Source organism: Enhydra lutris, unplaced genomic scaffold (genome assembly GCF_002288905.1).
Source record: "Enhydra lutris kenyoni isolate GAN:26980312 unplaced genomic scaffold, ASM228890v2 scaffoldscaffold12, whole genome shotgun sequence".
Taxonomy (NCBI): domain Eukaryota; kingdom Metazoa; phylum Chordata; class Mammalia; order Carnivora; family Mustelidae; genus Enhydra; species Enhydra lutris.
Genome location: NW_019154096.1, coordinates 22,163,639 through 22,176,802, shown reverse-complemented (window position 1 = coordinate 22,176,802; position 13,164 = coordinate 22,163,639). Strand labels below are relative to the sequence as shown.

At 37.4% G+C, this 13,164-nt stretch overlaps 1 protein-coding gene across 1 annotated transcript in view; it reads left to right on the top strand.

Annotated features, from left to right (window-relative positions):
- LOC111144805 (catenin alpha 3) overlaps nt 1–13,164 on the top strand; it is a 1,765,227-nt gene that overhangs the window by 160,142 nt on the left and 1,591,921 nt on the right. The window contains exon 5 of the mRNA XM_022499291.1: nt 11,437–11,556. Within this exon, the coding sequence (XP_022354999.1) occupies nt 11,437–11,556 (120 nt within the window). The remainder of the gene's footprint in view (nt 1–11,436; nt 11,557–13,164) is intronic.

Here is a 13,164-nt window from a genome sequence, read left to right as displayed (position 1 = left end):
AGCCTTGGTCACAGAGAAGAGCAAGAGAGGGAGTAGCATAAAGGGGAACACAAGGAGAACATTTCCCCAAAGCCATTGGCTTCGAAAGTCAGTTGGGCTCTATTCTGTGAGTTCTTGCAACTAGTGGTAGGCTTAAAGCCTGGAGTTTTAAATGTTAGTGGCCTTGGCTAGGATAGAACCCAGAGGGCATTGTGCTACTCCTGGAGAGAAGGCAGACAAGCAACCCCAGAGGGCAGACAGCATGGAAACAGTGATCTGAGGAGTATGTGTGGGACACACAGTGAGAACAGTATGTGCTCCTTTTGGAGCTTGCCCCTGAGAGGCAGCATTCATGGCGACATTTCTTTGGGACGAAAGGAGTTGGCTAGTGCCATTTCCCTCCCTGCCCCTCAGCATAAGCATAGAACCACTTGTGTGAAGCAGTGCACTGTTAACACTAGCTGCCTAACTTGCTTATACCAAGCCCTGCCCCACCCTGCTGTGCTCTGATCAAACTGTCCTTTTTGGTCACACTTGCCTCAGTCCTAGCATGGTGAGCTCATTCCCCCAAAAGACCTGCCCCTGCCCACACCATGTCTCTCAACTAGAGAGATACAGGGACTCATTTCTGGTAGTGACAGGTCTCATTTCACATACAGAACAGAGCACACCAGTTAAAAGTCACCACATTCAGGCAAGGGACCAAACACTGCCCACAGCAGGCAGGGAGAGCCTCTGCAGATGACTGGCCTGAAGGAGAGAGCAGTTAGAACACAACACGAGAGTGCACACAGCACGTCCTGGAGACACTCCCTGAAGCTCCAGACCCTGGGCACTACATGACCTCTTTTTCATAAAGCTGTTACTTTCAGGGCTAGGAGACATAACTGGCTTTTCTAACACAGAAAAGAAGGCAGAGACTTAGATATACTATGAGAACAGAGGAATGTATCCCAAATGAAAGAACAAGTTAAGGCCAAGGTCAGAGATCTCATGAAATGGATAAAGTAACACACCTGATGGAGAACTTAAAGTAGTGATGATAAGGATACTCACTGGGCTTGAGAAAAGTATAGAAGACATCAGTGAGACCCTCAGAACATAGATAAAAAAGTTAAAGAAGAATCAGAAATGAAGAGTGCAATAAATGTGTTTAGAAACACCCTTGAGGGACGCCTGGGTGGCTCAGTTGGTTAAGCAGCTGCCTTCGGCTCAGGTCATGATCCCAGCGTCCTGGGATCGAGTCCCGCATCAGGCTCCTTGCTCGGCAGGGAGCCTGCTTCTCCCTCTGCCTCTGCCTGCCACTCTGTCTGCCTGTGCTTGCTCTCTCTCTCTCTCTCTGACAAATAAATAAACAAAATCTTAAAAAAAAAAAAAAAAAAAAAAAAAAGAAACACCCTTGATGCAAAGAACTGCAAGCTGGAAGAAGCAGAATGAATTAATGATCTAGAAGACAAAGTAATAGAAAGCTCTGAGGCTGAACAAAAGAAAGAATTATGCAACAGAATAGATTTAGGGAACTCAGAGATTCCATCAAATGGAGTAATACTTGTTTTATAGGAATCCCAGAGGAAGAAGAGAGGAAAAGGGGGCAGAAAATGTATTTGAAGTAATAACTGTAAAATTCCCAGATTATGGGGAAGGAAACAGAAATGCAGATCCAGAGAACTCCCATCAAAATCAACAAAAACAGGTCAACACCAAGGCATATTGTTTGCAAATTTGTAAAATATAGTGATAAAAGAAAAACCTTAAAAGCAGCAAGGTAAAAGTCCTTGTCTTACAAGGGAAGACCCATACAGCTAACTGCAGATTTCTAAATAGAAATTGGCAAGTCACAAAAGAGTGGCATGCTATATTCAAAGTTCTGAATGGGAAAAATCTAACCAAGAATACTCTATTCAGCACCAGAAAAGTGTTAGAGTCTCCTAAAGAAAAACTGAAGTAGTTCATGACCATGAAAGCAGCCTTGCAAAAAATATGGAAGGGGTCTCTTCATGTGGAAAGGAGAGACTGAAAATGATTGTATAAATTAGGCAGGAAACATAAGAGCAGGAAAAATGAATATTTCTGTAAATATCAGCTAAGGAACTCACATAAAAAGAGGATATAAAATATAATAACATATACCTAAAACAGTGGAGGAGAGGAGAAAAGAATGGGTTCAAACTTGAATAATCAACTTAATGTGGATTGATATTTGTAGAAGAGGGTATATACAAACCTAATGGTAATGATATATCAAAAACTATTACTAAATAGGCAAGAATAAAGACAAAGAAATCCAAATATATCACTAAAGAAAATCAGCAAAAAATGAATGGGAGAAGGAAAAGAAAGGATCAGAGAAAATCTTCAGAAATAACTACAAAACAAGTAATAAAATGGCAATAAATACATATCTATCAATAGTTATGTTGAATGTAAATGTACTAAATGCTCTGATCAAAAGACATAGGGTATGGAAAGGGTAAAAAAACAAGACCTATCTATATGCTGCCTAAAGAGTCATGTGAGACCTAAAGACACCTGCAGATTGAAAGTGAGGGGTATAGAGAAATATTTATCATGCAGATAGATGTCAAAAGAAAGCTGGAGTAGCAATACTTACATCGGACAAACTATACTTTAAAATAAAGACTATAACAAGAGACAAAGAAGGTCACTATATAATATTAAAGGGGAGTCCAACAAGAAGATATAAGAATTGTAAATATTTATGTACCCAGTATGGGAGCACTCAAATACAAAAAGCAGGTAATAACAATGCCAAAGGAACTAATTGATAATAATACAACAATACAATAATAGTAAGGGATGTTAACCACCCACTTATGTCACTGGAGAGATCATCTAAACAAAAAAAATCAATTAGGAAACAATGGCTTCGAATGACGCACTGGACCAGATGGACTTAACGGATACATTCAGAAGATTCCATCCTAAAACAGTAGAAAACACATTCTTTGCAAATACACATGGGACATTCTCCAGAATAGATCACATATCAGGCCACAAAACAGCCCTCAACTAATGCAACAAGATTTAATATCTGTGCACCTTTTCTGACCACATATTATGAAACTAGAGATCAACCACAAGAAAAAAATCTAGAAGGAACACAAATACATGGAAGTTAAATAACATACTACTACATAATGAATGGATCCACCAGGAAATGAAAGAGGAAATAGTAAAATATGTGGACACAATGAAAATGAAGGCACAATAGTCTAAAACGTTAGGGATGCAGCCAAAGTGGTCCTAAGAGTTAGGAAGTATATAGTAATATAGGCCTACCTCAAGAAGCAAGAGAAATCTCAAATATATGGCTTAACCTTACACTTGAAGGAACTAGAAAAAGAACGACAATTGAAGCCTAAAGCCAGCAGAGGGAGGGAAACAATAAATATTACAGCAGACATAAGTGATAAAGAAACTTAAAACAAAACAAAACAAACCCAATAGAATAGACCAATGAAACCAGGAGCTGGTTCTTTGAAAAAAATCAATAAAACTGATCAACTTCTAGCCAGACTTATCAAAAATTAAAGAGAAAGAACCCAAATAAATAAAATCACAAATGAGAGAGGAGAAACAACAACCAACAAGACAAAAATATAATTATTAAGAGAATATTATGAAAAACTATATGCCAACAAATTGGACAACCTAGAAGAAATGGATTAATTCCTAGAAACATAAACTATCAAAACTGAAACAGGAAAAACTAGAACACTTGTAGAGTCTGATAACCAGGAAAGAAATTAGTAATCAAAAAACTCCTAGCAGGGGCGCCTGGGTGGCTCAGTGGGTTAAAGCCTCTGCCTTCGGCTCAGGTCATGATCCCAGCGTCCTGGGATCGAGCCCCACATCGGGCTCTCTGCTCAGCAGGGAGCCTGCTTCCTCCTCTCTCTCTCTGCCTGCCTCTCTGCCTACTTGTAATCTCTGTCTGTTAAATAAATAAATAAAATCTTTAAAAAAACAAAAAACAAACAAAAAAAACTCCTAGCAAACAAAATTCCAGGACCAGATGGCTTCACAAGTGGATTCTACAAACATTTAAAGAAGAGTTAATACCTATTATCAAACATTCCAACAAATAGAAAAGGAAGGAAAACTCCCAAATTCATTCTATGAGGCCAACATTACTGAGATACCAAAAGCAGATAAAGACACAACAAAAGAAAGAGAACTATAGGTCAGTATCTCTGATGAACATAAATGCACAAATTCTCAACAAAAATCTAGCAAACTGAATCCAACAATACATTTAAAAATTCACTTACCATGATCAAGTGGGATTTGTTCTTGTGCTGCAAAGATCATTCAATGTTCTCAAATCAATCAATGTGATATATTACATAAGTAAAACAAAGGATAAGAACCATATGATCATTTCAGTAGAAGAAGTATTTGACTAAGTACACCACCCATTCTTAAAAGAACAAACAAACAAAACAAACAAACCAAAAACCTCAACAAAGTAGGGATAGTAATAAAGGCCATATGTGAAAAAACCCAGTTAATAACATCCTAAATGGGGAAAAACTGAGCTCTTTTCCTCTATAACCTGGAACAAGACAGGAATGTCCCACTCTCACCACTTTTATTCAACATAACACTGGAAGTCCTAGCCGAAAAGAAATAAAAGAAATAAAAGGCATCCAAATCAGCAAGGAACAAGTAAAACTTTAACTGCTTGCAGATTCTATATATAGAAAACCTGAAAGACTCCACCAAAACCCAGCTAAAATGAACAAATGAATTCAGTAAAGTCACAGGATACAAAATTAACATACACAAATCTGTGGCATTTCTGTACACCAGTAGTGAAGCAGGTGAAACAGAAATTTAAGAATCATTCCATTTACACCTGCACAAAAACCAGTAAGATACCTAGGAATAAAGCTAACCGATGAAGTAAGAGACTTATACTCTGAAAACTATAAAATGCTGATGAAAGAAATTGAAGATGATAAAAAGAAATTAAAAGACATTCTATGCTCATGGATTGGGAGAACAAATATTGTTAAAATGTCTATAGTACCCAAAGCAGTCTACACATTTTTAATGCAATCCTTATCAAAATACCGACAGCATTTTTCACAGATTTAGAATAAACAATCCTAAAATTTGTATAGAACCACAAAAACCTCCAAATAGCCAAAACAACCTTGATAAATGCAAAGCTGGAAACATCACAACTTCTTTCTAGATGCCTTCCTGAGCCAGTGGCAACAAAAACAACAATAACCTATTAGGACTTCATCAAAATAAAAAGCTTCTGCCCAGTGAAGGAAATAATGAACAAAACTAAAAGGCAGCCTGTGGAATGGGAGAAGATATTTATAAATGACGTATCTGATAAAAGATCCATATCCAAGATATATAAAGAACATATAAAACTCAATACCCTAAGAAACAATCCAATTAAAAATGGGCAGAAGATATGAATAGACCTTTCTCTAAAGAAGACATACAGATGGCCAACAGACACATGAAAAGATGCTCAACATCACTCATCATCAAGGAAATATAAATCCAGACTTCAGTGGGATATTACCTCCCACTTATCAGAATAGCTAAAATCAACAACACAAGAAACAACAGGTGTTGGCGAAGCTGTGGGGAAAGGAGAGCTCTCCTGCACTGTTGTGGGAATGCAAACTGGTCCAGCTACTCTGGAAAACAACGTGGAAGTTTCTCAAAAAGTTAAAAATAGAACTACCCTATGATCTATTTACCCAAAGAATACAAAAATACTAATTCAGAGAGATACATGCACCCTGATGTTTATAGCAGCATTATCTACAATAACCAAACTATGGAAATAGCCCAGGTGTTCATCAACTGACAGATGGGTAAAGAGGAGGTGGTACATACATACAATGGAATATTACTCTGCCATAAAAAATAGAAATCTTGTCTTTTGTAGTGACATGGATGGAGCTAGAGAGTAGTATGCTAAGTGAAATAAGTAAGAGAAAGACAAACCATAGGATTTAACTCATATGTGGAATTGAAGAAACAAAACAAATAAGCAGAGGGAAAGAAAAAAAAAAAGAGATATCTAAGAAATAGCTCCTAAGTATAGAGAACAAACTGATGGTTACCAGGAGGGGATGTCAGTTGGCAGGTGGGTGAAATAGGTGATGGGGATGAAGGAGTGCACTTGTGATGAGCACCGGGTGTTGTATGGAATTGTTGAATCACTATATTGTACATCTGAAGCTAATATTACACTCCAGGTTAACTGGAATTGGCATAAAAGCTTTAAAAAAATGCCAAATGACCAAAGGAAAAAAGAGACAAACCAAAAAACAGACTTTTTTTTTTAAATTTTATTTTTTATAAACATATAATATATTTTTATCCCCAGGGGTACAGGTCTGTGAATCACCAGGTTTACACACTTCACAGCACTCACCATAGCACATACCCTCCCCAATGTCCATAACCCCACCCCCCCAACCCCCCTGCCCCCATCAACCCTCAGTTTGTTTTGTGAGATTAAGAGTCACTTATGGTTTTTCTCCCTCCCAATCCCATCTTGTTTCATTTACTCTTCTCCTACCCCCTTAACACCCCATGTTGCATCTCCTCTCCCTCATATCAGGGAGATCATATGATAGTTGTCTTTCTCCGATTGACTTATTTCGCTAAGCATGATACCCTCTAGTTCCATCCACGTCGTCGCAAATGGCAAGATTTCATTTCTTTTGATGGCTGCATAGTATTCCATTGTGTATATATACCACATCTTCTTTATCCATTCGTCTGTTGATGGACATCTAGGTTCTTTCCATAGTTTGGCTATTGTAGACATTGCTGCTGTAAACATTCAGGTGCACGTGCCCCTTTGGATCACTACGTTTGTATCTTTAGGGTAAATACCCAGCAGTGCAATTGCTGGGTCATAGGGTAGTTCTATTTTCAACATTTTGAGGAACCTCCATGCTGAAAAAACAGACTTTTAACTATAGAGAGCAAACTGATGGTTGTGAGAGGGAGGTGGGTGGGGGAAGGGGTGAAATGGGTGATGGGGATTAAGAGTATACTTATGATTATTTTTTTGAAGATTTATTTTGAGAGAGAGCAAGAACAAGCAAGAGAGAAGGAGTGAGGGGAGTGGGGAGGGGCAGAGGGAGAGGGAGAGGGAGAGAGAGAATCTTGAGCAGACTGTGCTGAGTGTGGAGCTGGTTTCGGAGCTCGATCCCACAACTGTGAGATCACAACCTCAGCTGAAACTGAATTGGATGCTCCACCTGACACTGCCACCCAGTTGCCCCGAGAACACCTAATCCTGATGAGTACTGAGTAATGTACAGAGTATTTGAATCACTATATTGTATGCCTGAAATTAATATATCACCATATGTTAACTAAACTGGAATTAAAATTAAAATATAAAGTAAAATTGACAAATGAGTCTTTTCACATAAAGTTGGAAAGCTTTTCAAAGGGCAGCTGCTCTGTCACAATCTCAAATAAATAAAATCTTTAAAAACAAGAGAGAAAAGAAAATGGGATGCCTGAGTGGCTCAGTCAGTTAAGTGTCTGACTTTGGCCAGGTCATGATCTCGGGGTCCTGGGATGGAGCCCTGTGTGGGGCTCCCTGCTCAGTGGGGAGTCTGCTTGTTCCTCTCCCTCTGTCCCTCTCTCTGTCTCTCCCTCTGTCCCTCCCCCTGCTCATGTTCTCTCATTCTCTCAAATAAATAAAATCTTCAAAGGGCTGCTTCCTGTGCTGGGTGAGCCTGCAGGCAGGGCTTTTTTTCTTTTCTTTTTTTTTTTTTAAAGATTATTTATTTTGAGCGGGAGAGAAAGGATGGAGAGAATCTCAAGCAGAGTTGCTCTTGGGCAGAGTGCTCAGCCCACAGTGGGGCTCAGTCTCATGACCCTGAGATCATGACTTGAGTTGAAATCAAGAGTCAGATGCTTGAATGACTGAGCCACCCACGCACTCCTGCACACAGCTGTTGCAGAGCCATTTCTGTTTGACAAAGCCCTGTCGATCTTGTGGGCATGAGCTCCATTTGTCTCCAAAGCCTCTTGTTTTAGGTTTCTCTTGGGTGCTGGTCTTAAATGTTGGCATGCCTAATGTGGGGTACAAAACCTTCAATACTCAGGGACTAGCTGTGGGTTTTGAGTTTCCTCCCAAATGTGGGTTGCCATGCTGGGGATGGGAGGGTTTATGGTGAGTTTGTGTCTCAGCTTTCCTACCTGCTTTGATGTTTACCTCTCATTTGCTTGATGTGAAGTGGTTGCTCAGCCAGTTTCTAGATTTTTTTTTCCCCCAGAGGAAATTGTTCCATATACAGCTGTAATTTCAATGTGTCTATGGGAGGAGGCAGATGCAGGACCTCCCTACATTTGCCATCTTGAGTCAAAATCTGAACAGAAAAGAGTTTTATGAGAAAACACACTGGGAGTGTTTACAGTACTTACTCTAGTGGCAAATTTTAGGCTTAGAGATAATGTTTGCTTCTTCTCATTTTTGTCTTGTCTGCCGTGTGATATTTGTTTGATAAGGTAAGCAAATAGAACAGAATTTGCATTTGTTTCCTGGTTCAGAGACCATTTTGATACTCAGTTTTGGCAGTTTTAGAACATTCCTAGGCTTGTTGGAGGTCAGATTTATTCATTGGGCTTTTTTATTTTACATTTGAATTTTGGAGTAAGGGAAAATATTAACACAGGATAAATGTAGTGTTCAACAAATTATTGGGCCTTCTTTGCTTATTTTAAATTTCCACTCAGAAGTTTGAAGAGGTAAAATCTAGGAATGTTAAAATCTCTTCAATTAATTCTGCTTCCTTTCCCAACTTATCTTCAACTGAGAGATCATTTATTCTGAGACATAGTCAACATAATGAAATTGCAGTGCACTGAACTAATGAGAAAATCTTAAGAGGTCTATTTCAGTGATCAAGCACAGTGGCCTATTGGAATGAAAAATCCTCAAATAAAGTCAACATCTAATTTTTTAAAAGTAAAATCTAAACCTCTCTTTAATCACTGTCTTATTTTTTATCTTTTTCATGTCAGCTTTATCTGCAAAGTAAAATTATTGCTTTTACTCTTTAGCATCTTTAAATATATATATGGGCAGAGAGAGATGGGGCATGTTTAATAGGGATCTAACCTAAAGGACACTACAGATAATTGTATGACCTCTCCTTGACAATTATTTGTTGTTATATGGGAAAAATTTTACTTAAATAAATGAATCATCGTAATTTGAGTACTTTGAGCTATTTAGTGTCAATAAATGGAGAGAGTAAGTCTTGATAATGAAAGGTCAAACTTTAAAGTCTCCACTTTACGCAGACTGATTTTTCATAGAAATATTTTGTGGTGATGTATTCTTCCTGGATTGTCTCCCTTTCTTCTTTGGCCATGGAAATATTGCTTGGTTTTCATGTTTTTTTTTTTTTTTATTTTCTTAAGATTTATAAATGTGTTTACCCTAAAATTCCTATTTGGATCTGTATAAAGTTCACAGAAGTAAATGTGAAGAAGAAGTATTTCAGAAGTAGAGCTAATATTTTTTAGGGAACATAAAATGCTTAGAATTAAACAGATTGGTTAGTTTATATTAGTTGTTGGTAAATTTGCTTAAATTGTTTAGAATATTAAATTTGGTATTTTGATTTGAATGTAGTGAGAAGGGACCAAGAAATGGGCAAGACACAGAAATGATCATACAACATGATAAATAGTTAATATAGAAGTCATTATAATTATGTCAAGATAAATTTTTTAACTATGCTATAAAATAGGGAAATGAGCAGACTTTGGCTATGTTGAAACTGATGGGTAGAATCTGTTCCCTTTTAAGGCTCTGAGAACTTGTCCTTCCATTTGAAGCCTAAATCACATCTCTTCATGTCTTCTACATGGCCTGAGTTCCTCAGTTGGTATAACTAGTTTTTTTTTCTGTTTTACTACATGTTGCTTTTATTTCTATCTCTCTCTCTCTCTCTTTTTTTTTTTTTTTGGATTCTCTTTACTACTTTGCCTCGCGTTAGAGTTAGTGGTATGGTAGGAAGAGCACAAACACTGTAGTAAAAACCTGGTTTATACTCTCTGAGTCCCAGTGTACTCACTTGTAGATTGGGGAGAGAAATAAGATTACATTGGAAAGCACAAAGTACCTGGCACTGAGCAGGCACTCAATAAGTGTCAGTGTCTTTCCCATTTCTGAGTTCCATGTGTAGTTCCTTCATAGTTTTTAAGTTCCTTTAGGGCAGAAAATATGTTTTATATTCATAGTACCTTGTGCATAGTAGGTTCTAAAAGATTATTTGTTGAATTTAATTTACTGTAGCGCTGTGGAAGCTTAGCACTGTTATTTTCCATTTCTTTTTCCTCTGTCACCTTGGATTGAGATAAACATGTTGCTTTCATGAAATTGAACATTTAATTCAGTAGAATGCCATTATAATATGACTTATCCCACAGAGTTTGAATAGTAAGGTCAAATCATTTCCCTGGAAACTTAATATTCTATAAAATCTTATTAGCCTGTCTCATAGCATCATAGTCCGTGGAATTCTGGTGTGTTTAAAATGGTGAAGTCTCTCTCTGTAGAAATCTGTCTAAATGCACACAGTGAGAATATGGGAGGTAAATGACATGGAGAGAGAGCAAATGCAAATGTCATTGCAGGTGACATTACTTGACATTTTCAATCACTGATCTTCCAAAGTATGTTCTAATTTACTAAAATAAACCAAGAATTGAATATCTTGTGATCTCCCTTTGCTTAATTAATTATTAGCAGCAGAACAACATTCTGTGATCCACTGCAATTTGTCTCCTTTGTGTTTATCTAGTATCTGACTTAAAAATGAACAGAAGCATTCTGATTCAGCAGAACTGATGATAACTCATCTGCATTATAGAGCAGAAATGAATAAACGTTTGCTGAACGTGCTACATATGCTTCGATTACAAAAATGTTGGTTTTCTTTCCTTCTCAAAATATAAGATCTGAGAGATCTTCCTGGCTGAAGTTTGTGGGGTGCTGATTTTGCATAGATATTTCTATAGAGACAAACAGCTACCTTTATATATATTTGTTTCTGTGATTGGAATGTGAGAGCTCTCTTAGAACTTCCTCATTATGATTTGAAATAATACATTCATCACAATTTTTTTCATTAGAAGTAACAGTATATGCTAAAACAGTTTCTTTTTTAAATGCAGTATGCTCTTTTGTTAGAATGAGGATTAAACATGCTTCCCATTCATGCAGTAATGTTGGTTATACTTATGATACAGTTTCTAATTCTTTGCAATCATTTCATTGAAGGACAATTGGCATGTGTTCACTCTGGATTATGAATGAGACAAACTGAGGCTCAGTCTGGACTATTTCTCTGTTTCAGCTAGATAGGCATTTGAGAAAAATGTACTGCTATCCTAATGATTTACTTTTGTTTTCAATTTCAGTTTCAAAGAACATTTGAGTCTCTAAAAAATGTTTCCAATAAATCTGACCTCCAGAAAACCTACCAGAAGCTTGGAAAGGAGCTGGAAAATCTGGATTATTTAGCCTTCAAACGTCAGCAGGTAGGAGTCAGAACTCTCCCTGGTGGAGGAGATGAACACTTTATGCTTTCTGCCATTCTGCCTGTCAGGTTTAAGTGGATCTAGGGAGACTTATCTTCTAATGTTTAGGGCAGAAATAGGTTGTGCTGTGCTGTGCTGACCTGCTGCGTTCATATGGCTTCCTGAAGCATTCACTGTGGTCCTTGCTTTTAGATGTGCAGTTTGGGGGTTTCCGCATGTGTCCTTATACCTCCCTTAAAGAAAACTCCTGCTGGTTTGTGAACCTATAACTACCCTTTGACTAAGGATGCCTCAGTGTCATAAAAGAAACCTCTGTGATGGCTTGGCCAGATGGCTTTTATATATAATAGGGGGATACTTGAGGAGAAAAATCACCTGATGACCAGAAAAAGGATATAGATGTATGTACAAAATTAAGGGAAAGAATCATGAATATGCCAAAGCATGAATCTACCTTTAGTTTTCTTGTTTGATCTCTGAAGATTAGTGGAATTTTACTAAATGTGTAAGGGGGAAGGAAAATATACTTTACAAATGCAAAGCTTTTAGCCTCCTTGTATAGACCTCCAAATAAATACAGAACCAAAATAGATTTTTATAAAGTTGCTTTCAGAATTAGTATTAAAAAATATTAGTAATCACTAAATTTGATGTATTTGTGAGATGCTGCCACAGTAACTAGCTAATTTTCCCAAGCTGATCCTCACCAATTTCCTCAGAGCCACTAGGTGTCAGGGTTGTCAAGCTTTTACTGATTGAATGTTCATTCCGATCAGAACAGCCAGATAGACGTTTAAATTAGGTTGCATGAAATTCGGGAATGTGTTCAATGATGGATAGTGTCTAGAAAAATGACTAAGGGGCTGACTCGCATGGCCAAGCACCGAGTCCATTTTTTAAGTCTTTCGTGTTAGTATGGCAAAGGTGTGACTCTCTTGTGATTGCCTGATTCACAGATTTTGGATCTTTTGGATGAAGTTTTCAAAGCTGGGCTTCTTTTTTTCTTTAGTTCACCTTATGAAATCACTGTAGTATGGTCTGAAAGTATTGACTTGAAAAGGGAATTGTGTTTTAGGTTTTGCTTTATCACTGACATTACATGGGCATTTAGCCTTCCTATTGCCCTATTTTCCTGAGAGTTTCTTTTATTTTGTAGAATGTTGTGGGGTATGTACTTTAATGTAAGTACTCTGCATGTACTTTAATTTATATGAAAAAGGACACAATATCCATTTAAGTTTTATTTACTTATTTTAAAATTAGTGATGGCTTACATATTAATTAGCTCATGTAAAGGAAGTGGGTCACAGTTACACAGAGCTACTACAGGAATCTCCCAGATGGTGCTGCTTTAAATTCACTGTAAGTCACTGGCCTATGCAATTTTTAGAACAGTTTTGTTTCCAAGAGCCATATTTTATCACTGAGGGATATTTGAGTTGGCAGGCAATAATCACTGTCCTCTTCTCTCATCCTTTCTTATTAGCACATTTTCATTGATTAGATTCTTGCATTAGCTAATCGTGAATTTGGAAAAATGTGAATGCTTCAAGGGTAGAAGGGCAAGACTTTGCCTGAATGAAGGACAGATAAGTAAATTGTATGTAT